This window comes from Salmo salar, chromosome 09, assembly GCF_965601325.2.
Source record: "Salmo salar chromosome 09, fSalSal1, whole genome shotgun sequence".
Classification (NCBI taxonomy): domain Eukaryota; kingdom Metazoa; phylum Chordata; class Actinopteri; order Salmoniformes; family Salmonidae; genus Salmo; species Salmo salar.
Window position 1 is genome coordinate 151,460,923 of NC_138299.1, and position 26,977 is coordinate 151,487,899.

At 45.3% G+C, this 26,977-nt stretch overlaps 1 protein-coding gene across 1 annotated transcript in view; it reads right to left on the bottom strand.

Annotated features, from left to right (window-relative positions):
• The window catches only part of dync2h1 (dynein cytoplasmic 2 heavy chain 1), a 328,531-nt gene that overhangs the window by 274,396 nt on the left and 27,158 nt on the right, over window positions 1–26,977 (bottom strand). Inside the window, exons 26-40 of the mRNA XM_082956441.1 lie at window positions 23,702–23,770; window positions 23,300–23,454; window positions 23,076–23,208; window positions 22,274–22,391; window positions 22,027–22,139; window positions 21,841–21,954; window positions 17,702–17,852; window positions 15,480–15,685; window positions 9,225–9,407; window positions 8,813–8,995; window positions 8,465–8,688; window positions 5,269–5,384; window positions 2,080–2,279; window positions 1,512–1,643; window positions 749–881 (exon numbers count right to left, since the gene is read on the bottom strand). Of these exons, the coding sequence (XP_082812567.1) occupies window positions 749–881; window positions 1,512–1,643; window positions 2,080–2,279; window positions 5,269–5,384; window positions 8,465–8,688; window positions 8,813–8,995; window positions 9,225–9,407; window positions 15,480–15,685; window positions 17,702–17,852; window positions 21,841–21,954; window positions 22,027–22,139; window positions 22,274–22,391; window positions 23,076–23,208; window positions 23,300–23,454; window positions 23,702–23,770 (2,230 nt within the window). The remainder of the gene's footprint in view (window positions 1–748; window positions 882–1,511; window positions 1,644–2,079; window positions 2,280–5,268; window positions 5,385–8,464; window positions 8,689–8,812; window positions 8,996–9,224; window positions 9,408–15,479; window positions 15,686–17,701; window positions 17,853–21,840; window positions 21,955–22,026; window positions 22,140–22,273; window positions 22,392–23,075; window positions 23,209–23,299; window positions 23,455–23,701; window positions 23,771–26,977) is intronic.

Consider the following 26,977-nt stretch of genomic DNA (forward strand, 5'->3'; position numbering starts at 1 on the left):
CATTCCTGGACCTGTAACCAAAAACAAGCTACATATGGACACTACCAAAACAAATGATCTAATGAGTATCTCTTCGCAGCAGAATCTGCAGAGCTGGGATAGTTGTGTCCCCCATGTACAGAACATAACATTCTACTGTTTGCAAGAATTTTGTATAATAATAAAAAATGTAAAAACTGTACGTTTTGAATCCGGCTTCATTTTGTGTATCAGCTCATAAACCATGTGCCATGGAATCGGTACATTGAAAATCTCTTCCCAAGTGTTTTGCAATCTGTATGGCATAGCTGTACATTTTTTGTTCCTTAAATTAAACTGGTATACTTTTTTATTTATCACAATTTTCTTTAACCAATCTTGGTCTTTAATGCAGGTCCGACAGACAAGTTCCTTACTTTCTCCCCCTTCCACTTAATGCTGCAATTAGTTGGTTGTAATTTTAGATAGAGCAGACATTTACATATATTTTTGTTAGCTGCATGTGTGACAACTCAACCAGTACTATTTATGATATAACTTACAAAGATTATACCGTTTCCCCCCCCACACCCAAAAATAATGTTTTTTAATAAATTAGTGTATTTGAGTTTAACCGTAATATTTGTGCATTACTTTCTGGTGGATTAAACTGATATTGCAACTAACTTTCAACTTTCTTGTTTATCTTTCACTATCTTCTAATACGGCTAAAAGATGCATTATGGGCCTCATGGTTGTGCTGTGGTTGTTTCCTGGTAGTGGTTCTTACCCTGTGGTTCTCTGACCACCTGCCTGGCGCTGTTTGTGAGCACCCCGTCAGTCCACTCCCTCGTGTCCATGTCTATGTGACCCAGCAGCTGCTGGCGGGGCATGGCTTTAGGGTTCACTGTATACTGCTTCACCTAAACACAACATGACAGCATTCAGGACAGGCAGGGACAAAGTCAGTGGTCAGTGGTTTCATCTCAAATGACATTATTTTGTTGTATTTTACCCACTTTTTCTCCACAATTTAGATCTTGTCTCATCACTGCAACTCCCCAACGGGCTCGGGAGGCGAAGTTCCAGTCATGCATCCCCCGAAACATGACCAACCAAACCACACTTCTTAACACCCACCCGCTTAACCCGGAAGCCAGCCGCACCAATGTGTCAGAGGAAACACTGTTCAACTGACGAGCGTCGTCAGCCTGCAGGTGCCCGGCCTGCCACAAGGAGTCGCTAGAGCGCGATGAGCCACGTAAAGCCCAAACCCTCCCTTACCAAACCCTCCCAAACCCTCCCTTAACCCAACTGTGCGCTGCCCTATGGGGCTCCCGATCACAGCCGGTTGTGATACAGTGCCTTAGACCGCTGCGCCACTCTTGAGGCCACTCAAATTACATTCTATTAGTAGTTGGAATGTTACATGAATAAAACATGAATATGATTATGATTAATGATAACTAGGGCGCAGAGCCGTGGGAGTGTAACGCAGACAGAATAACAATAAAAGGATTGTGATTATCATGATTAATCAGGTGTGTACTCACCACCCTGCCTGTCCTGCCCAAGGCGGCACGCAGCATCCTCCACAGAGTAGATTTACCTGCCCCGCTGGGACCTACGATCACCACTCCCATACGCTGTCTCAACTGCTCACACAGCTCCAGAGCTTTCTTCATCTACAGAGAAAAACTACTTTATCCATCCATCCAACCCTCTATCCATCCATCCATCCCTCCAACCTCCATCCCTCCATCCCTCCATCCAACCCTCTATCCCTCCATCCAGCCAACCCTCCATCCATCCATCCATCCCTCCAACCTCCATCCCTCCATCCCTCCATCCAACCCTCTATCCCTCCATCCAGCCAACCCTCCATCCATCCAACCCTACATCCATCTAACCCTCCATCTTTCCAACCCTCCATCTTTCCAACCCTCCATCTTTCCAACCCTCCATCTTTCCAACCCTCTAACCCTCCATCCAACCCTCCCTCCCTCTTTCTTCTATCCTCTTGACTAAACAGCTCATACAACTCCAGACCAGAGCTTTCATTATGTATGTGTGCCCCACAAACACACGGTCACAAACACACACACGGCTACAGTCACCCACCTGGCTGGGTATGAGTTGGAGGTGTGCCTCCTCGTAGACAGCCTGCAGTGCGTGGCTGAGGGTCAGGTCCTCCACGTCAGTAAAACCCACCCCAGGGAACACATCTTGGACCAAGGCATCAAACCTGCTGCTGTCTGCAAATGTCAGCTTGGACATGGTGTTCAACCTCAGTGCCTGCACCACCAGAACACTCTCCTTGACTGGGGAACACCGAGATAGAGAGGGGGAGACACAGAGATAAAGAGGAGGGAGGGGGGCACCGAGAGAGAGGGAGGGGGACAGAGATGGACTTTAATGAAGACAACTTCTCCATCCTGGAGGGGGAAATCAATCCTTTCCAGGCCCAGGAACATGTACTAGTCTGTGGCGACCTAAATGCCAGAACCGGACAAGAACCCGACACCCTCTGCACACATGGAGACAAACACGTACCTGGAGGTGACAGTATTCCCTCCCCCATATGCCCCCCTAGACACAACTACGACAACATAACCAACAAAAACGGTTCACAACTCCTGCAGCTCTGTCCCACGCTGGGTATGTACATAGTCAATGGTAGGCTTCGAAGGGACTCCTATGGTAGGTACACCTATAGCTCATCTCTTGGCAGTAGTACGGTAGAATACTTTATCACTGACCTCAACCCAGAGTCTCTCAGAGCGTTCACAGTCAGCCCACGGACATCCCTATCAGATCACAGCAAAATCACAGTCTACCTGAACAGAGCAATACTCAATCATGAGGCATCAAAGCCAAAGGAACTGAGTAATATTAAGAAATGCTATAGATGGAAGGAATGTAGTGTAGAAACCTACCAAAAAACAATTAGGTAACAACAAATTCAATCCCTTTTAGACAACTTCCTGGACAAAATGTTCCACTGTAATAGTGAAGGTGTAAACCTGGCAGTAGAAAGTCTAAACAGTATATTTGACCTCTCAGCTTCCCTATCAAATAAAAAAAATGAAACAGAAAACCAAGGAAAATGAACAACAATGACAAATGGTTTGATGAAAAGTGCAAAACCAAAGATATAAATTGAGAAACCTATCAAACCAAAAACACAGAGACCCAGAAAACCTGAGTCTACGCCTTCACTATGGTGAATCACTAAAACAATACAGACATACACTACGGATAAAGAAGGAACAGCACGTCAGAAATCAGCTCAATGTAATTGAAGAATCCATAGAATCTAACCACTTCTGGGAACAATGGAACACACTTTACAAACAACACGAAGAATTATCTATCCAAAATTGAGATCTTTTTGGCTCTATAACAAAGAACAAACAGCAAAAACATATACATGATTAAATAGAAATCTTAGAATCAACTATTAAAGACTACCAGAACCCACTGGATTCTCCAACTACATTGAATGAACTACAGGATAAAATACAAACCCTCCAACATAAAAAGGCCTGTGGGGCTGATGGTATCATCAATGAAATTATAAAATATACAGACAACACATTCCATTTGGCTATACTTCAACATCATCCTCAGCTCTGGCATCTTCCCCAATATTACCACTACGGAGAAATATACCAGCTAATTATCAAAATCCAGAAAAGAGTCGTTAAATTCCCCAACCACCTAAAAGGAAGCGATTCCCAAACCTTCCATAACAAAGTCCTCCCCTACAGAGAGATAAACCTGGAGAAGAGTCCCCTAAGCAAGCTGGTTCTGGGGCTCTGTTCACAAACACAAACACACCCCACAGAGCCCCAGGACAGCAACACAATTAGACCCAACCAAATCATGAGAAAACAAAAAAAGATAATTACTTGACACATTGGAAAGAATTAACAAAAAAACTGATAATGCTATTTGGCCCTAAACAGAGAGTACACAGTGGCAGAATACCTGACCACTGTGACTGACTGAAACTTAAGGAAAGCTTTGACTCCGTACAGACTCAGTGAGCATAGCCTTGCCATTGAGAGGCAGCCGTAGGCAGACCTGGCTCTCAAGAGAAGACAGGCCATGTGCACACTGCCCACAAAATGATGGAAACTGAGCTGCACTTCCTAACCTCCTGCCAAATGTATGACCATATTAGAGACGCATATTTCCATCAGATTACACAGATCCACAAAGAATTCGAAAACAAACCCGATTTTGATAAACCCCCATATCTACTGGGTGAAATACCACAGTGTGACATCACTGCAGCAAGATGTGTGACCTGTTGTCACAAGAAAAGGTCAACCAGTGAAGAACAAACACCATTGTAAAAACAACCCATATTTATGCTTATTTATTTTCCCTTTTGTACTTTAACAATTTGTACATTGTTACAACACTGTATATAGACACAATATGACATTTGAAATGTCTTTATTATTTCGGAACGTCTGTGAGTGTAATGTTTACTGTTGATTTTTAATGTTCATTTCACTTTTGTATATTATCTACTTCACTTGCTTTGGCAATGTTAACATATGTTTCCCATGCCAATAAAGCCCCTTGAATTTAATTTAATTGACAGACAGGGAGGGGGAACACAGAGATAGAGGGGGGGGCAGAGAGGGGATATAGGGAAGAGAGGAGTTCATTTGTATAAAAATGTACTTGTTTCTCTGTTATTCTGCTACGCTGTGTTGCTACTAGCTACACATGTGCTAATTACGACCCGTGTCATGATTTAGAGTTCATCAATACTTTTGTTCTCCTCTCTAAAGCTGCTGGCACTAGAGGCTGGTTTTTCACTGGAACATTTGGCCTGACAATAGAGGGAGCAAACAGAGAAAGCCCCAGGGACAAATGTACTGTCTGACAAATAGAGTAAACGAGAGTGAGAGTGGGAGTGAGAATGAGAATGAGAGAGAGAGAGAGAGAGAGAAAGAGAAAGATAAAAGAGAAAGGCGGAGAGGGAGACAGAGCGATCAACCAGGGATCAGAAAGATATGGACAACCAGGCATCAGGGGGAGGCAGGGAAAGGTCAAAGAGAGGGGCAAAGAGAGAGGAAGAGGCAAAGAGGGAAGAGGGGAGAGAGGGATAGGGATGAAAACAACTCAGCTAAGATCAGTATTTGAGAAAAAGGACAAAAGGACAGAGAGAGGAGAGAGAGCCCAAAGGCTGAGACACAGGACCGTTTTTAGGGGTTATTCGGCTATAAATAAAATAAAAGAATAGGGAGTTTTTTGGGGGGTGGGGAGTAAGTGTCAGTTTAGGGGTCTTACTCTTGTTCTTGGCCTCACTCCTCCTCTGCTGCTGCAGCAGTCTGCCACAGCCTCTCAGCACCGTCTTCAGAGCCCTCAGACCCCAGTCATAGTGTTGCTGGGGGGTCAACAGCTCCCTACACAGTACATACAGAAATACATACACACCCAGTCACAAAACATAGCCCTACAAACAGATACAGAGACCTATTAACAGGATAGTGACAGATTTTAGCAATCAAGCCCTTTTTCTAGTCAAATGAACTCATGGATACCATCTGTATGTCTCTGCATGCGGTTTGAAGAAAGTTGACTGCACACAGAGACATAAAAATATTATCCAGGAGTTTAGCTGTCTCTGGTGTCATGACTGTCCTGATCAGGTCAGGTTACAGGAGACCACAACCCTACAGATTATCTCTCACCCCCAACAGAGGAGGAGAGATCTAGGGGTCTGAAGATGTGGGGGTTTTATGACCCCTCACGCCCATGATAAATCTTAGGCCACAGACAAAATTCCTTTGTCCTCTCACTATGGAGAACCAGCCTCAGAACATTAAACACGCAATAAAGGGACTTTGGAACAATGGTTTCCGTCAGCCACAATGGTGGTCATGACGGTACATGGAATATGAAAAAGTATGTAATTTTTGTTTTGTTATTAAAGGTTAATAGATGATGTTATTACGAAAACATTGTAACTTTCAGAGTTTTCCCAGTATATGCCTGATGTTTATACATTGTACGTTGTGTGGAAAATGTCCAAATCAAAGAGAATGTTTTGGTAAAGATGAAATGTGAAGTTAGTTGTCTAAAATTGGATTTGAGTCAAATCTAGACCTTGCCTCTTAACGTGGTACGCCCAGAGAATTGCCCTAAAGGCGGTTACGCCCACTTCTGACTCGAGGGTATAAGACATGGGAGTTAAGAATGAACAGATAGACTAAGTGACCCAACCTGCAGCCGAGGTCTAAAAGGTCAACGAACCCTAAAACGCAACACAAGGAAGAAGACAAAGAAATATTTTTCTACCCATGCTATGGATGAGTAGCCGTGTCTAAGCGGGTGAACTCGAGCCGGAACACCTGTCCTACACTCCCCATCGAATCGTGGTATCTACGCTGATTCATTCCTACGCTGTGAGCTCTGAGCTACAGAGCTGTCTGTCCTCAGAAGACCCCTATCAGAGCAAGGGCGAGGAATCAGACCATTAAGCCAAAAGTACACTGACATCGTGAGGACAACCAGAGAGTTGCGCCGGAGAAGTGCGTCATTGAGAAGCCTAAACGAGCCACGCGGAGCTTCCCATCTGAGACCTCCAACATGTAATTACATCATTATATTCTGACCCATAAGAGCGGCAGTTCGGGGCAAGGCTAGGGTTAAAATAAGCATAGCTGACGAATGCACCCAAATGTATATTTCTCTCGTGTACTTTCTCTCTCTCTTTTAAATCCCCATTTCGGGTAACACGCGCCATAGTGTGTTGGCCCGTTATACTAAGTTCTAATCAATAGCCTAGACTGTGTTTTGTGTATGTGTATCTTTTATCATCATTTTAGCTTTCTAGTAAATAAATAATCAACTAAGATTGGTGTGGTACGAACTCATTGGTGGGACCCGGGTCCGTGCAGATTCCCGGATTATGCGACATTCAGAATGAGACTGTAGAGGAAATTGATTAATTAGTGACTGTTGTAAAATCGATATTCTGATATTCTTTGAGTTAATTTGGGAAATAGAAACTCAATAAAACAAATTTTCCCATGGTGCCCCAGGTTAATGAGTTAATAATTGCTTGATTCATTTAATAACGCAATTAGAAACCTACCTATCTTTCCGATTTGGTCCTGCCGTACATACCTACACGTACGCTACGGTCACAAGACGCAGGCCTCCTAATTGTCCCTAGAATTTCTAAGCAAACGGCTGGAGGCAGGGCTTTCTCCTATAGAGCTCCATTTTTATGGAATGGTCTGCCTACCCATGTGAGAGACGCAGACTCAGTCTCAACCTTTAAGTCTTTACTGAAGACTTATCTCTTCAGTAGGTCCTATGATTAAGTATAGTCTGGCCCAGGGGTGTGAAGGTGAACGGAAAGGCTGGAGCAACGAACCGCCCTTGCTGTCTCTGCCTTGCCGATTCCCCTCTCTCCACTGGGATTCTCTGCCTCTAACCCTATTACAGGGGCTGAGTCACTGGCTTACTGGTGTTCTTCCATGCCGTCCATGGGAGGGGTGCGTCACTTGAGTGGGTTGAGTCACTGACGTGGTCTTCCTGTCTGGGTTGGCGCCCCCCCCTTGGGTTGTGCCTTGGCGGAGATCTTTGTGGGCTATACTCGGCCTTGTCTTAGGACGGTAAGTTGGTGGTTGGAGACATCCCTCTAGTGGTGTGGGGGCTGTGCTTTGGCAAAGTGGGTGGGGTTATATCCTGCCTGTTTGGCCCTGTCCGGGGGTATCATCGGATGGGGCCACAGTGTCTCCTGATCCCTCCTGTCTCAGCCTCCAGTATTTATGCTGCAGTAGTTTATATGTCGGGGGGCTAGGGTCAGTCTGTTACATCTGGAGTATTTCTCTTGTCTTATCCGGTGTCCTGTGTGAATTTAAATATGCTCTCTCTAATTCTCTCTTTCTTTCTTTCCCTCAGGACTACCTGGCATGATGACTCCTTGCTGTCCCCAGTCCACCTGGCCGTGCTGCTGCTCCAGTTTCAACTGTTCTGCCTGCGGCTATGGAACCCTGACCTGTCCACCGGACGTGCTTGTTGCACCCTCGACAACTACTATGATTATTATTATTTGACCACGCTGGTCATTTATGAACATTTTAACATCTTGACCATGTTCTGTTATAATATCCACCCGGCACAGCCAGAAGAGGACTGGCAACCCCTCATAGCCTGGTTCCTCTCTAGGTTTCTTCCTAGGTTTTGGCCTTTCTAGGGAGTTTTTCCTAGGGAGTTTTTCCTAGCCACCGTGCTTCTTTCACATGCATTGCTTGCTGTTTGGGGTTTTAGGCTGGGTTTCTGTACAGCACTTTGAGATATCAGCTGATGTACGAAGGGCTATATAAATAAATTTGATTTGATTTGATTTAATCATTTGTTGAGCAACAGTCGTCACATTAACTAATACAACGTCACGACACTGGGGAAGTGGAAAAGGGGATTAGTTGCCAAAAAGTTGCACTATCACTTTGGAATAGACACAAAGACACACCTGGCGAGGTTGAAGATGGCGACCAGCTTGCGTCCCAGTATCTCTCCGTCTTTGAAGCCCTCTGAGTAGAGGATGACCTCAGCGATGAGCTCGTTGTCTGGTCGGGACATGGCCACGGGCCTGAACAGCTGCTTCAGGTTGTCAGGCAGCTTCTGTCTCCCTCCATAACCCTTCCCAGCTGGATTCAACGTTATAAACACCCCCGAGTTAGGGTCCAACTCCACCTGACAGACAGACACAGAGACAGAGAGAAAAGGCAGCAAGAGTTTAAAATACCAGTGTGCAATATACCATACAAGTATCTGTGTGCAAGAATGCCTAAGTGACTGTGTGACTGTGTGTGGTCACCTCCTTGCCCAGCAGCTCACAGCTGGTCCTGTGGTTCTTCAGTGAGTTCTGGATGGCCTGTATCTGCATGGACACTGCAGACAGCACAGCCTCCTCCAGGCGGTTGAACTCATCAAAGCAGCCCCACGCTCCACACTTCACCAGGCCCACAAAGATACGCCCCATAGACTTCACATCTATACCCTGCAACACACCATTCATTCATTCATTTACTTGATTTATCCATCTATCCTTTATTCATTTACTTTATTTATTCATCATTTATTTATTTAATCCATCCTTTCTTGAAATTAGCTAATTTCTTTTCCAAAAAATACAATTCACTTTGTTACATTTCTGAGTTTTACTAATGTGTCTGTTCGTGCATGCGTATGTGTGCATTCGTCACATGTGTGACTGCGTGTGTGTTTACCTCATCACAGTTGAAGACCAGTACTTGTCTTCCGAACAGGCCCCCCAGGGCTTTGACTGACTCAGTCTTGCCGGTGCCGGCAGGACCGTAGGGGTTTCCCCCCAAACCCATCATCATGGCCTGGGTCAGGGTCAGATAACACTTATCAGTCAGGGGGGTGTGGACCAGCTTAGACGCATTACCCTGGGAGACATAGAGAGAGGAGGGGATGGAGAGAGTGACAGGGAAAGAGAGAGAGAGAGAGAGGGGATGACAGTGTGTGAGGCAGACTCTGCAGAGAGACTGCAGAACACACAGTGTAGCAGGGCTAATGGAGTCATTCAGAGGTGTCCTCATCTCTGGGTGAACGTCTCCCTCTAACGGTGCAGTGCTGTAGTTTAACTGTTGCCTTGTACTGAAGTGTGTAGAATCTCATTTAGACGTGTACAGGTGTGTGTAGATGAGGTGGTCAGAAGTAAAGTACCAGTCAAAAGTTTGGACACACCTACTCATTCAAGGGTTTTTCTTTATTTTTACTATATTCTACATTTGAGATTCTTTAACCTGTCAAGGTATAGGGGGCAGTATTTTTGATTTCGGATGAAAAGCGTGCCCAGAGTAAACGGCCTAATACTCGGGCCCAGAGTCAAATATTTGCATAGTATTAGTAGATTTGGATAGAAAACACTCTGAAGTTTCTAAAACTGTTTGAATGATGTCTGTGAGTATAACATAACTCATATAGCAGGCAAAAACCTGAGAAAAATCCAACCCGGAAGTGTGGAAATCTGAGAATTGTAGTTCTTCTTTTGAATCCCTATCGAAACTACAGTGTCTGTGGGGTCACGTTGCACTTCCTAAGGCTTCCCTTGGCTGTCAACAGCCTTTACAAACTTGTTTCCTCCTTCTCCTGTTACTGGGCAGAGAATAGGAGCTCAGTCAATGAGTGGACTGCCTATGGACAAAGGACTTGGTGATGCGCGAGCCCGACAGCGCGCCCCTCCTTTTTCTTCTTGAATGAATACGTTATTGTCCGCTTGGAATATTATCTACGTTTTATCTTAAAAATACCCTAAGGATTGATTGTAAACAACGTTTGACATGTTTCTACGAACGGTAATGGAACTATTTGACTTTTCGTCTCTGGTACTGCGCTCGCGCGTTATGCCTTTGGATAGTGATCTGAACGCACAAACAAAACGGAGGTATTTGGACATAAATATGGAGTATTTCAAACAAAACGAACATTTCTTGTGGAAGTAGGAGTCCTCGGAGTGCATTCTGACGAAGATCAGCAAAGGTAAGAGAATATTTGTAATACTAATTCAGAGTTTTGTTGATGCCAGAACTTGGCGGGTAGCTGTATAGCTTGCTTCGATGGCTGAGCTATGTACTCAGAATATTGAACAATGTGCTTTCTCATAAAGTTATTTTGAAATCTGAGAAAGCGGTTGCGTCAAGGAGTAGTGTATCTATAATTCTTTCAATAACTGTTGTAAATTTTATCAACGTTTATGATGAGTATTTTTGTAAATTGATGTGCACCTCCCCGGGAGTTTTGGTGGGAATACATTTTCTGAACATCACGCGCCAATGTAAAATGCTGTATTTGGATATAAATATGAACTTTATCGAGCAAAACATACATGTATTGTATAACATGAAGTCCTATGAGTGCCATCTGATGAAGATCATCAAAAGGTTAGTGAATATTTTAGCTGCACTTTTGGTTTTTGTGATGCATGTCCTTGCTTGGAAAATGGCTGTGTGGATTTTGTTATGAAATTTATGTCCTAACATAATCTAATTTTATGCTTTCGCCGTAAAGCCTTTTTGAAATCGGACAATGTGGTTAGATTAACGAGAGTCTTATCTTTAAAATGGTGTGAAATAGTTGATTGTTTGAGAAAATGAAATGAGATTTTTGCCGCTTTGTATTTCATGCCATGCTATTTCACTGGCTGTTGAATAGTGTGGGACGGTCACGTCCCACCTAGCCCAGAGAAGTGAAAGTAGCCACCTTTTGCCTTGATGACAGGCTTTGCAAACGCTTGGCATTCTCTCAACCAGCTTCACCTGGAATGCTTTTCCAACAGTCTTGTTGGAGTTCCCACATTTGCTGAGCACTTGTTGCCTGCTTTTCCTTCACTCTGCGGTCCAACTCATCCCAAACCATCTGAATTGAGTTGAGGTTGGGTGATTGTGGAGGCCAGGTCACCCATCTGTAAATAGCCCATCCAACCACCTACCTACCTCATCCCCATATATTTTTGTTTTTCTGCTCTTTTGCACACCAGTATTTCTACTTGCACATCCTCATCTGCACATATATCACTCCAGTGTAAATTGCTAAACTGTACTTACTTCGGCACTATTGGCCTATTTATTGCCTTACCTCCTTACTTCATTTGCACACACTGTATACAGATTTTTCTATTGTGTTATTAACTGTACAAATGTTTATCCCATGTGTAACTCTGTGTTGTTTTGTCACACTGCTTTGCTTTATCTTGGCCAGGTCGCAGTTGTAAATGAGAACTTGTTCTCAACTGGCCTACCTGGTTAAATAAAAAAGAATTGTAAAAAAATCTGATGCAGCACACCATCACTCTCCTTCTTGGTCAAATAGCCCTTGCACAGCCTGGAGGTGTGTTGGGTCATTGTCCTGTTGAAAAACAAATGATAATCCCACTAAGCGCAAACCAGATGGGATTGTGTATCGGTGCAGAATTCTGTGGTAACCATGCTGGTTAAGTGTGCCTTGAATTCTAAATAAATCACCGACAGTGTCACCAGCAAAGCACCCCCACATCATCACATCTCCTCCTCCATGCTTCACGGTGGGAACCACACATGCAGAGGTCATCCGTTCACCTGCTCTACGTCTTACAAAGACACAGAGGTTGGAACCTAAAATCTGAAATTTGCACTCATCAGACCAAAAGGACAGATTTCCACTGGTCTAATGTCCATTGCTCGTGTTTCTTGGCCCAAGCAAGTCTCTTCTTCTTATTGGTGTCCTTTAGTAGTGGTTTCTTTGCAGCAATTAGACCATGAAGGCCTGATTCACACAGTCTCCTCTGAACAGTTGATGTTGAGATGTGTCTGTTACTTGAACTCTGAAGCATTAGCATTTATCCTCTGCAGCAGAGGTAACTCTGGGTCTTCCTTTCCTGTGGTGGTCCTCATGACAGCCAGCATCATCATAGCGCTCAATCATTTTTGTGACTGTACTTGAAGAAACTTTCAAAGTTCTTGAAATGTTCCATATTGACGGACCTTCATGTCGTAAAGCAGTGCTTCTCAATTATTTTCTGTTAGGCCCCCCCCCCTAGGAAGAAGTAAACATTTCGCGCCCCCCCAACTCTCCGCCGCGACTGTAAAATGTAATTTGTCTATAAAATTGTTATAAGTACACTTCTGCATAACATTGTATCCTTATTAACATTAAAGAAAAGAAAAAAGAAAGAAATATAGATCAACTTACAACAAAGAATAACTTTATTAACATAGTTTTTTAGTCTGTAACAGAAAAGACTTAGTGCATCAATTTGCCTGAAATGTAAAAAAAAATTCTAAACTTATTTAAACTGTAAACATTTTTTGACCATTTGATACTGAAAATTTAAATTAAATATAATCAATAAATAATAATAAATTCAAATTGATCAGCAACATTAACTCAGGAGCACAATATGTGAAACACTGACCTATAAAACAAAAATGAATAAAACAATTTGTGCTGATTTTTTTAAATCAAAATGAGGAAGTCAGGATTAAATGGCTACAATGAGCACGTTTTGCAGAGCACAGCTTTTCGAAGCGGAGTTTGAAGCATGATACTGCAACTCTCAGCTCCTGCTCAATGTTTAGCTGAGACCTGTACTTGGTCTTCAGTGCAGCAACAGCAGAGAAGCCAGTCTCACAAAGATAAGATGTTGCAAAAGGAAGAAGAATGCCCATGGCCCTCTGCCCTAAGAGTGGATACTGCCTCTCTACACTCAGCCAGAATTCACTCAGTGTCTGTGATGTGAACCTCAGTCTTAATGCGGAGTCAGACGTCATATCAATGAACTGGTCCTCCTCTGTAGAGCTGAAACCAGTTGGAACTGGTGCATTGAAAGGATCTCTCACCCAGTCACATTGGGAACTGTTTTCAGTGAAGTACTTTTTAAAGAATCCGACCTGTGATGAAATATGCTCCTTAATATATGGAATCACTGAGGTGGCATCATAGTCAGTAGTGTCAACAAATTCATGCAGGTTCTCGAATGAATCAGTATTTCCTTCATCAAGTCGCCTGCCCCACATTGCAAGCTTTCGAGTGAAAGAGCTGGACTTGTCTGTGACCTGAGAGAGGTGTTTATCTTTCCCTTGAAGCTGTAGATTTAGTTCATTTAGCTTTCCAAATATGTCACTCAGGTAGGCCAGTTTTGCCAGGAAGTTCTCATCACAAAAATGTTCTGCGAGGTCATACTTGTGCTCCTGCTCCAAAAACATTCTTATCTGCTCTCTGAGCTCAAAAACTCGGGACAAGACTTTTCCTCGTGACAGCCACCTTGCTTCACTGTGAAACAGCACAGCCTGATGTTCAGCTCCCATCTCCTCACAGATAGCAGAGAAGACTCTTGTTTTTAGTGGTCTGGTCTTTATAAAATTGACTACACCTACAATGTCAGTCATAACCTCACTTAATTCAGAGGAAAGGTGCCTTGATGCCAGTGCTTCTCTGTGTATAACAGTGTGTCCACTCAGCATTAGGTGAGGCCTTCTTGATGAGTGCCCGAAGTCCTTTTCTCATCCCTGCAAACACCAATGCAGTTCTCCCACTTTAGCCCATTCTCAGTCAGGAAGCAGTTCAGCATTTTGAATAGCTCTTCAGCTGTGGCTCTGTCTCTGACATATTTACAAAAAAGTAGATCCTCACACAGGGAGTTTGTCATGTCAAAACGTACATAAGCGATAAACAAACAGTCTTTGTTGCTGTCAGTTGCTTCATCGAACTGTAAGGCAAAACGTTTGTCTTTGAGTTTATCTACCAGCTGTTCTTTAAGATCGTTAGCAATGTCATTTATACGTCTGGTGACAGTGTCATTGGACAGAGGGAGAGTTTTTATTTTTGCAGCACTTGCGTCATCCAGCATGACAGAGACCGTGTCTAATGCTGCAGGCAGTATCAGCTCCTCTGCTATGGAGTGGGGTTTTTTGCACTGAGCAATTTGGTACGCCACCTTATATGATGCTAACAGTGCTCGCTGGTTTACTGAAGTAGCATTCACAAAGCGGGACGATTGTTGCAATATTCGGCACGTTTTCGCTGAAAAACTCAAGCGGCGTATCAGCGTGATTGGGGTGTAATGTCTTTAAGTGACGCATACATTTATTTGGCTTCATGCTGTCCGCTGCCAACATTTTTAGACAATAAACATACCGGTCTTTCCTCGTCTCCCACAGTAGTCACAGTGAAGCCAAGCGCTACATACGCTTTGTCATATTTCCTCGTCTTAGCTTTCGGGAGACTTACGTTTGTCTCATTATCTCCGTCTCTCTCTGCCTTTCTTTTCATCCCTGTTAAATATTTTTCCATGGTGTCTCTTAAGGGTTTGTTATCTGCACTTCATATCTCCTGCTCTGTGCTGTGTGCTCTTGTTCGGTGCAAAAGAACCCTACTCCCTGCGGCAAAAAAAAGCATGTTCCCCGGGGTCACAAGCGCCCCCCCCCCTCGGCATCGCTCCGAGCCCCCCCAGGGGGGCGCGCCCCACTATTTGAGAAGGACTGTCTTAAAGTAATGATGGACTGTTGTTTCTCTTTGCTTATTTGAGCTGTTCTTGCCATAATATCAACTTGGTCTTTTACCAAATAGGGCTATCTTCTGTATCCCACCTACCTTGTCACAAAACAACTAATTGGCTAAAACGCATTAAGAAGGAAAGAAATTCCACAAATCAACTTTTAACAAGGCACACCTGTTAATTGAAATGCATTCCAGGTGACTACCTCATGAAGCTGGTTGAGAGAATGCCAAAAGTGTGCAAAGCTGTCATCAAGGCAAAGGGTGGCTACATTGAACAATCTCAAATATAAAATATATTTTCATTTGTTTTAACACTTTTTTTGGTTACTACATGATTCTATATGTGTTATTTCATAGTTTTGAGTCTTCACTATTATTCTACAATATAGACAATAGTAAAAACGAAAAATAACAAAAACCTTGAATGACTAGATGTGTCCAAACGGTTGACTGGTACTGTATATCTGTGGAGGTTTTTGTACCTGGTACTCGTATGTGTAGCTGAAGTGAGCGTCAACCATCTGTATGGCGCAGCATTTGTCGTTGTTGAGGTAGAAACGGAGCTGTTTCCTCCAGGCCCAGGAGTCGGGGCTGCTCACCCCCGCCTCACACAGCTGCTTCACTACACTGATGTTATGGATGATGTCCAGGATCAGAGCCTTCAGCTTCAGCTGCAACACACTTGACTCTATGGGGGAGAAGAATACTATCAGCACAGACCCTGTCTCTCAAAATGGCTCACTATTACCACTATAGTGCACAGATTCTGATCAGAGCTATGTAGGCCGAGAGTCTTTCATGCTCAGGCCATGTGGTTGTTGATAATGCTAACGATATTGATAAGATGCTTTTAGATCTGGCCCTAGTCATGTCTCCCCCAGGACTGTATCTAATGCTTAGGCATTAGTGATGTGAGCGGAGCTTTGTGGCCTCTCAGTCAGAGAGCTTCTCCTCCCCAGCCGGTCCCCACATCACCGGGGCTCTCCCTCAGTCAGAGAGCTTCTCCTCCCCAGCCGGTCCCCACATCACCGGGGCTCTCCCTCAGTCAGAGAGCTTCTCCTCCCCAGCCGGTCCCCACATCACCGGGGCTCTCCCTCAGTCAGAGAGCTTCTCCTCCCCAGCCGGTCCCCACATCACCGGGGCTCTCCCTCAGTCAGAGAGCTTCTCCTCCCCAGCCGGTCCCCACATCACCGGGGCTCTCCCTCAGTCAGAGAGCTTCTCCTCCCCAGCCGGTCCCCACATCACCGGGGCTCTCCCTCAGTCAGAGAGCTTCTCCTCCCCAGCCGGTCCCCACATCACCGGGGCTCTCCCTCAGTCAGAGAGCTTCTCCTCCCCAGCCGGTCCCCACATCACCGGGGCTCTCCCTCAGTCAGAGAGCTTCTCCTCCCCAGCCGGTCCCCACATCACCGGGGCTCTCCCTAGCTATTCATTAGGGGCCGGCCATAAGATTAGACTGATAGTTATTACTGCAGCCTCTTAGCAAGCCTCTTTAGCCTGGGGAGCTGGGGAGAGACACACATGTACTGGTCATCTGACCTCTTTAGCCTGGGGAGCTGGGGAGAGACACACACATGTACTGGTCATCTGACCTCTTTAGCCTGGGGAGCTGGGGAGAGACACACACATGTACTGGTCATCTGACCTCTTTAGCCTGGGGAGCTGGGGAGAGACACACACATGTACTGGTCATCTGACCTCTTTAGCCTGGGGAGCTGGGGAGAGACACACACATGTACTGGTCATCTGACCTCTTTAGCCTGGGGAGCTGGGGAGAGACACACACATGTACTGGTCATCTGACCTCTTTAGCCTGGGGAGCTGGGGAGAGACACACACATGTACTGGTCATCTGACCTCTTTAGCCTGGGGAGCTGGGGAGAGACACACACATGTACTGGTCATCTGACCTCTTTAGCCTGGGGAGCTGGGGAGAGACACACACATGTACTGGTCATCTGACCTCTTTAGCCTGGGGAGCTGGGGAGAGACACACACATGTACTGGTCATCTGACCTCTTTAGCCTGGGGAGCTGGGGAGAGACACACACATGTACTGGTCATCTGACCTCTTTAGCCTGGGGAGCTGGGGAGAGACACACACATGTACTGGTCATCTGACCTCTTTAGCCTGGGGAGCTGGGGAGAGACACACACATGTACTGGTCATCTGACCTCTTTAGCCTGGGGAGCTGGGGAGAGACACACACATGTACTGGTCATCTGACCTCTTTAGCCTGGGGAGCTGGGGAGAGACACACACATGTACTGGTCATCTGACCTCTTTAGCCTGGGGAGCTGGGGAGAGACACACACATGTACTGGTCATCTGACCTCTTTAGCCTGGGGAGCTGGGGAGAGACACACACATGTACTGGTCATCTGACCTCTTTAGCCTGGGGAGCTGGGGAGAGACACACACATGTACTGGTCATCTGACCTCTTTAGCCTGGGGAGCTGGGGAGAGACACACACACGTACTGGATAACCTTTATTTAACTAGGCAGGTCAGTTAAGAACACAGTCTTATTTACAATGACGGCCTAGGAACAGTGGGTTAACTGCCTTGTTCAGGGGCAGAACGACAGGTTCTTGTCAGCTCGGGGATTCGATCTAGCAACCTTTCAGTTACTGGCCCAACGCTCTAACCACTAGGCTACCTGCCACTCCCAAATGAGCCACTAACAACAAGCAACCACACAGAGACCTGTGTTTCCCGTCTCCTCAGAGCTGGTGCCTTCGCTGGTGTAGTGCTCCAGCTTAGCGGTGAGCTCCACCTCCAGCTGCTGCAAACTGCTGTTTCTCAGACCACTCTCCACCTCCTCAGTGAACTGGATCTGCTCTGCCAAGCACAGGACCTATAACCAGACACAACAAGAGTCACACAGGAGTCGCACAGGAGTCGCACAGGAGTCGCACAGGAGTCGCACAGGAGTCAATCACGAGTCAATCACGAGTCAATCACGAGTCAATCACGAGTCAATCACGAGTCGATTAGGAGTAAGACAGAAATGACACAGGCTCCACACCAGACGATACAAGAATCAGACAGATATTATACAGGAGCCAATCAGGGGTCGATTAGATGTCAGACAGGAGTTACAAAGGATTTACACCAGGAAACACAGGAGTCAAACAGGAGTCAATCAGGAGTCGATTAGGAGTAAGACAGAAATGACACAGGCTCCACACCAGAAGATACAAGAATCATACAGATATTATACAGGAGCCAATCAGGGGTCGATTAGATGTCAGACAGGAGTTACACAGGATTTACACCAGGAGACACAGGAGTCAGACAGGAGTCGATTAGGAGTCAGACAGGAGTCGATTAGGAGTCAGACAAGAGTTACACAGGATCTACATCAGGAGACACAGGAGTCAGACTGGAGTCAGACAGGAGTCAATCAGGAGTCAGACAGGAGTCAGACTGTAGTCAGACTGGAGTCAGACAGGAGTCAGACTGGAGTTACACCAGAGTTATACTGGAGTCTAACAAGAGTCAGACTGAACTCATACATTAGTCAATCTGGACAGGAGTCAGACAGGAGTCAGACTGGAGTCAGACTGGAGTCAGACCGGAGTCAGACTGGAGTCAGACCGGACTCATACATTAGTCAATCTGGACAGGAGTCAGACATGATTCAGACAAGAGTTATACTGGAGTCAGACAGGAGTCAGACATTAGTTATACTGGCGATATACAGGACATACAAGAGTCAGACAAGAGTTATATTGGAGTTATATTGGAGTCAACCAGGAGTTACACCAGAGTTATACTGGAGTCAGGCAGGAGTCATACAGGAGTTATACTGGAGTCAGATATGAGTTGTACTGGAGTCATACAGGAGATATACTGGAGTTATACTGGAGTCATACATGAGTCAATCAGGAGTCAGACAGGATTCAGACAAGAGTTATACTCGAGTCAGTCAGGAGTTATACTGGAGTCAGACAGGAGTCAGACAGGAGTCAGACCGGACTCATACATGAGTCAATCAGGAGTCAGACAGGAGTTATACTGGAGTCCGAAAGGAGTTACACCATTTATTCTGGAGTCAGACAGGAGTCAGACAGGAGTCATACGGGAGTCAGACAGGAGTCAGACAGGAGTTATACGGGAGTCAGACAGGAGTTATACGGGAGTCAGAAAGGACTTACACCAGTTATTCTGGAGTCAGACAGGAGTTATACTGGAGTTATACTGGAGTCAGACAGGAGTTATACGGGAGTTATACTGGAGTCAGACAGGAGTTATACGGGAGTTATACGGGAGTTATACTGGAGTTATACTGGAGTCAGACAGGAGTTATACTGGAGTTATACTGGAGTCAGACAGGAGTTATACGGGAGTTATACTGGAGTTATACGGGAGTCAGACAGGAGATATACTGGAGTTATACTGGAGTCAGACAGGAGATATACGGGAGTTATACTGGAGTTATACGGGAGTCAGATATGAGTTGTACTGGAGTCATACAGGAGATATACTGGAGTTATACTGGAGTCATACATGAGTCAATCAGGAGTCAGACAGGATTCAGACAAGAGTTATACTCGAGTCAGTCAGGAGTTATACTGGAGTCAGACAGGAGTCAGACAGGAGTCAGACCGGACTCATACATGAGTCAATCAGGAGTCAGACAGGAGTTATACTGGAGTCCGAAAGGAGTTACACCATTTATTCTGGAGTCAGACAGGAGTCAGACAGGAGTCATAGGGAGTCAGACAGGAGTCAGACAGGAGTTATACTGGAGTCCGAAAGGAGTTACACCATTTATTCTGGAGTCAGACAGGAGTCAGACAGGAGTCATACGGGAGTCAGACAGGAGTCAGACAGGAGTCAGACAGGAGTTATACGGGAGTCAGACAGGAGTTATACGGGAGTCAGAAAGGACTTACACCAGTTATTCTGGAGTCAGACAGGAGTCAGACAGGAGTTATACGGGAGTCAGACAGGAGTTATACTGGAGTCAGAAAGGACTTACACCAGTTATTCTGGAGTCAGACAGGAGTCAGACTGGAGTTATACTGGAGTTATACTGGAGTCAGACAGGAGTTATACGGGAGTTATACTGGAGTTATACGGGAGTCAGACAGGAGATATACTGGAGTTATACTGGAGTCAGACAGGAGATATACGGGAGTTATACTGGAGTTATACGGGAGTCAGACAGGAGATATACGGGAGTTATACTGGAGTTATACTGGAGTCAGACAGGAGATATACGGGAGTTATACGGGAGTTATACGGGAGTCAGACAGGAGATATACGGGAGTTATACTGGAGTTATACGGGAGTCAGACAGGAGTTATACGGGAGTTATACGGGAGTTATACGGGAGTCAGACAGGAGTTATACGGGAGTTATACGGGAGTTATACGGGAGTCAGACAGGAGATATACTGGAGTTATACGGGAGTTATACGGGAGTCAGACAGGAGATATACGGGAGTTATACTGGAGTTATACGGGAGTCAGACAGGAGTTATACGGGAGTTATACGGGAGTTATACGGGAGTCAGACAGGAGTTATACGGGAGTTATACGGGAGTTATACGGGAGTCAGACAGGAGATATACGGGAGTTATACGGGAGTTATACGGGAGTCAGACAGGAGATATACGGGAGTTATACTGGAGTTATACGGGAGTCAGACAGGAGTTATACGGGAGTTATACGGGAGTTATACGGGAGTCAGACAGGAGTTATACGGGAGTTATACGGGAGTTATACGGGAGTCAGACAGGAGATATACTGGAGTTATACGGGAGTTATACTGGAGTCAGACAGGAGATATACTGGAGTTATACGGGAGTTATACTGGAGTTATACGGGAGTCAGACAGGAGATATACTGGAGTTATACGGGAGTTATACTGGAGTCAGACAGGAGATATACTGGAGTTATACGGGAGTTATACTGGAGTCAGACAGGAGATATACTGGAGTTATACGGGAGTTATACTGGAGTCAGACAGGAGATATACTGGAGTTATACGGGAGTTATACGGGAGTCAGACAGGAGATATACGGGAGTTATACGGGAGTTATACTGCAGTCAGACAGGAGATATACGGGAGTTATACTGGAGTCAGACAGGAGATATACGGGAGTCAGACAGGAGTCAGACAAGAGATATACGGGAGTTATACTGGAGTCAGACAGGAGATATACGGGAGTCAGACAGGAGTCAGACAGGAGATATACGGGAGTCAGACAGGAGTCAGACAAGAGATATACGGGAGTCAGACAGGAGATATACGGGAGTCAGACAGGAGATATACGGGAGTCAGACAGGAGTCAGACAGGAGTTATACTGGAGTCAGATATGAGTCTGTACTGGAGTCATACAGGAGCATATACTGGAGTTATACTGGAGTCAGACAGGAGATATACTGGAGTCAGACAGGAGTCAGACAGGAGTCAGACAGGAGTTACACCAGAGTTATACTGGAGTCAAACAAGAGTCAGACCGGACTCATACATTAGTCAATCTGGACAGGAGTCAGACAGGAGTCATACAGGAGTCATACATTAGTCAGTCTGGACAGGAGTCAGACAGGAGTCATACAGGAGTCATACATTAGTCAGTCTGGACAGGAGTCAGACAGGAGTCATACAGGAGTCATACAGGAGTCATACATTAGTCAGTCTGGACAGGAGTCAGACAGGAGTCATACAGGAGTCATACATTAGTCAATCTGGACAGGAGTCAGACAGGAGTCATACAGGAGTCATACATTAGTCAGTCTGGACAGGAGTCAGACAGGAGTTAGACAGGAGTCATATAGGAAAAACACAATAGGAGAAGAGTTGGACAGCATCAATGAGTAATGAATCCTACCTGAGAGGGGTAGCGGGACGGGTCCACCTGTCCTTTCCTCCCCGCTGACACACACTCATACAGCAGCTGTTTCAGAGTCTCCTTCATCTCAGCAGACAGCTCACCCAGCCACACCTGGAACACATACATTATTAAGGAGTTATATAACCCTCTACCCCCTGCCCTTTGACCCCTCCAATCCCCTACCTCTACGCTGTTGGAGATACGTATGAGGTTCCTGAGAGCCACCACCTCTCCCTCTAGAGAACGCATGGCCACAATGTGCTGGCAGTCCCCGTCAAAGTCCACACTGTCGATGCCTACAGAGAACACAGTCATATCCACTGTCATTACAGACATCAGTTTCACCAGGGGACAGCTTCTTTAGTTGTTACTGTATTGACGTTGGGATTAGGGTGTGAGCTTGTGTGGGTGTGTGTGTGTAGGTGTGTACCAGCAAACAGCTTCTTGAGGTGTGACTGTATCACAGTGGGGTTGGTGGCCTGGCCCAGAATCTCCAGCAGGTCATCATCTCCAATGAAGTAGAACCGCGGGAAGGCAGAACGCTTCTCCTACAAGAGGACAGACACTTCAACACAGTGTACAAAAACATTAAGAACACCTGCTTTTTCCATGACAGACTGACCAGGTGAATCCAGGTGAATCCAGATGAAAGCTATGACCCCTTATTAATGTTACTTGTTAAATCCTCTTCAATCAGTGTAGATGTTGGGAGGTGACAGGTTAAAGAAGGATTTTTAAGCCTTGAGACAATTGAGACATGGATTGTGTATGTGTGTCATTCAGAGGGTGAATGGGCAAAATATTTAAGTGCCTTTGAACAGGGTATGGTAGTAGGTTCCAGGCACACCGGTTTGTGTCAAGAACTGCAACGCTGCTGGGTTTTTCACTCTCAACAGTTTCCCGTATGTATGAAGAATGGTCCACCACCCAAAGGACATCCAGCCAACATGACACAACTGTGGGAAGCATTGGAGTCAACATGGACCAGCATCCCTGTGGAACACATTCAACACCTTGTAGAGTCCATGCCCAACGAATTGAGTCTGTTCTGAGGGTAAAGGGGGGTGCAACTCAATATTAGGAAAGTGTTCTTAATGTTTTGTACTCAGTGCATGTTTGATTTTTCTATGTTTAGTGAGGATGTATACATCCATCTTTGGACTAGTACTGACTGACGAATCAAATGAAGTACAGATGTACTGATCTCTGGTTGGTGGTTGATCGTTCAGTACCTCTAGGAACTCGTTGAGCGATTTCTGGCAGCGCTGAAGCTGGTCTAAGATGGTGATGAGGGAGTTTCTGATGCCAGCCCGAGAGCTCAGAGATGTCACCCTGTTGTCTCTCTGGACATCAGCCAAAATGGACCTGACAAATACACACAGCTTAGAAACACACACAGCACAACATGGACAATGGACCAGAAAAAAAACAGAGCCACACACACAGACAGGCGTACCTAAAGTCCTCGTCGACCCGTTTGAAACGGGCTTGTTCCCTGGGCAGAGCCCCCCGTCCGAAGATGGGCTCCAGGTAGACCCAGCGCCTCTGGATGGCATTCAGACTGACCAGGTACTCATCTAGATCAGACAGACGCACCTCCCACAGACTGACCTGGACACACACACACACACACACACACACACACACACACACACACACACACACACACACACACACACACACACACACACACACACACACACACACACACACACACACACACACACACACACACACACACACACACACACACACACACACACACACACACACACACACACACACACAGTAACACTAGGTAAAGCAGCTACTTTTAAAGATGCAGTGCTTTCCGTTGTGAGTAACTGTAAAGACTCACCTTGTCCTGGAAGCCGCGGTAGTATGGAGAGTCCTTCAGAGACTGCAGCAGGCAGCGGTTATCACCAACCTGGATGGGACGAGATGAGGTCAGTGTGTCCGGTAGTCAGTGTGTCCGGTAGTGTGTGTGTGTCCGGTAGTGTGTGTGTGTCCGGTAGTGTGTGTGTGTCCGGTAGTGTGTGTGTGTCCGGTAGTGTGTGTGTGTCCGGTAGTGTGTGTGAGTGTGTGTCCGGTAGTGTGAGTGTGTGTCCGGTAGTGTGAGTGTGTGTCCGGTAGTGTGAGTGTGTGTCTGGTAGTGTGTGTGTGTGTGTCCGGTAGTGTGAGTGTGTGTCTGGTAGTGTGTGTGTGTGTGTCTGGTAGTGTGTGTGTGTCGGTAGTCAGTGTGTCTGGTAGTGTGTGTGTGTCCGGTAGTGTGAGTGTCCGGTAGTGTGTGTGTGTCCGGTAGTGTGTCCGGTAGTGTGTGTGTGTCAGGTAGTGTGTGTGTGTGTGTCCGGTAGTGTGAGTGTGTCCGGTAATGTGTCCGGTAGTGTGAGTGTGTCCGGTAGTGTGAGTGTGTCCGGTAGTGTGTCCGGTTGTGTGAGTGTGTCCGGTAGTGTGAGTGTGTCCGGTAGTGTGAGTGTGTCCGGTAGTGTGTCCGGTAGTGTGAGTGTGTCCGGTAGTGTGTGTGCGTCCAGTAGTGTGAGTGTGTCCGGTAGTGTGTCCGGTAGAGGTCGACCGATCAATCGGAAAGGCCGATTAATTAAGGCCGATTTCACGTTTTCATAACAATCGGTAATCGGTATTTTTGGCCACCGATTTGCCGATTATTATTATTATTTTTTACACCTTTATTTAACTAGGCAAGTCATATTAAGAATTTACAATGACGGCCTAGAAACGGGGGTTAACTGCCTTGTTCAGGGGGGATTCGTTTTTACAACCTTCGGTTACCAGTCCAACGCTCTAACCACCTGCCTTACATTGCACTCCACAAGGATTAACAGGCTGACTACCTGTTACGCGAGGGCAGCAAGAAGCAAAGGTAAGTTGCTAGCTAGCATTAGACTTATAAAAAACTATCAATCTTAACATAATCACTAGTTAACTACACATGGTTGATGATATTACTAGTTTATCTAACGTGTCCTGCGTTGCATATGATCGATGCGGTGCCTAATTTTCATTGAATCACAGCCAACTTCGACAAACGGGTGTTGATTTAACAAGCGCATTTGCGAAAAAAGTACTGTCGTTGCACCAATGTACCTAACCATAAACATCAATACCTAACAGGAATATTTAGACTTAGTCACCCGTTAGATAAAATACGGAACGGTTCCATATGTCACTGAAAGAAAAAAAAGTTTTGTTTTCGAGATGATAGTTTCCGGATTCGACCATATTAATGACCCAAGGCTCGTATTTCTGTGTGTTTATTATATTATAATTAAGTCTATGATTTGATAGAGCAGTCTGACTGAGCGGTGGTAGGCAGCAGCACGCTCGTAAGCATTCATTCAAACAGCCCTTCGCTGTGCTTCAAGCATTACGCTGTTTATGACTTCAACCTGGGTGGGTATAATTTGTGGAACGTTCCAACAGGAATCTATTCCAAAAACTCCGTAAATAACAAGGTTTCCAAAAAACAACGCATACAAAGTTGTATAGCGGCAGAATAAGATACCGGTTAGGGAGTGGTCTATTTCATTGCGTTTTTCACTCATCACATTTATTCCGAAAAATGTCTGTCCTCACATGTCTGTTTGCCTATGGACAAACATTAAGAATAAGCTACGTGGTGAGTTGATGCCTATTCGGCAGCTAGTTAGCTAGGTTTGTATGCGTTGCTACTTTGTATGCGTTGTTGGTTGGCAACCTTTTACTTTACGTTTTTTGGAACAGATTCCTGTTGGAACGTTCCACAAATTATACCCACCCCTTCAAGCCTGTCAACTCCCAAGATTAGGCTGGTGTAACCGATGTGAAATGGCTAGCTAGTTAGCGGGTTGCACGCTAATAGCGTTTCAAACGTCACTCGCTCTGAGACTTGGGAGTGGTTGTTTCCCTTCCTCTGCATGGGTAACGCTGCTTCGAGGGTGGCTGTTGTCGATGTGTTCCTGGTTTGAGCCCAGGTAGGAGCGAGGAGAGGGACGGAAGCTATACTGTTACACTGGCAATACTAAAGTGCCTGTAAGAACATCCAATTAGTACTATATCTCTTGACACAATGATGAAAATAATCATGGCCTCCAAACCCTCAAGCTGCATACTGGACCCTATTCCAACTAAACTACTGAAAGAGCTGCTTCCTGTGCTTGGCCCTCCTATGTTGAACATAATAAACGGCTCTCTATCCACCGGATGTGTACCAAGCTCACTAAAAGTGGCAGTAATAAAGCCTCTCTTGAAAAAGCCGAATCTTGACCCAGAAATTATAAAAAACTATCGGCCTATATCGAATCTTCCATTCCTCTGAAACATTTTAGAAAAAGCTGTTGCACAGCAACTCACTGCCTTCCTGAAGACAAACAATGTATACAAAACGCTTCAGTCTGGTTTTAGACCCCATCATAGCACTGAGACTGCACTTGTGAAGGTGGTAAATGACCTTTTAATGACGTCAGACCGAGGCTCTGCATCTGTTCTCGTGCTCCTAGATCTTAGTGCCACTTTTGATACCATCGATCACCACATTCTTTTGGAGAGATTGGAAACCCAAATTGGTCTACATGGACAAGTTCTGGCCTGGTTTAGATCTTATCTGTCGGAAAGATATCAGTTTGTCTCTGTGAATGGTTTGTCCTCTGACAAATCAATTGTACATTTCGGTGTTCCTCAAGGTTCCGTTTTAGGACCACTATTGTTTTCACTATATATTTTACCTCTTGGGGATGTCATTCGAAAACATAATGTTAAATTTCACTGCTATGCGGACGACACACAGCTGTACATTTCAATGAAACATGGTGAAGCCCCAAAATTGCCCAAGCTAGAAGCCTGTGTTTCAGACATAAAGAAATGGATGGCTGCAAACTTTCTACTTTTAAACTCTGACAAAACAGAGATGCTTGTTCTAGGTCCCAAGAAACAAAGAGATCTTCTGTTGAATCTGACAATTAATCTGGATGGTTGTACAGTCGTCTCAAATAAAACTGTGAAGGACCTCGGCGTTACTCTGGACCCTGATCTCTCTTTTGAAGAACATATCAAGACTGTTTCAAGGACAGCTTTTTTCCATCTACGTAACATTGCAAAAATCAGAAACGTTCTGTCCAAAAATGACGCAGAAAAATTAATC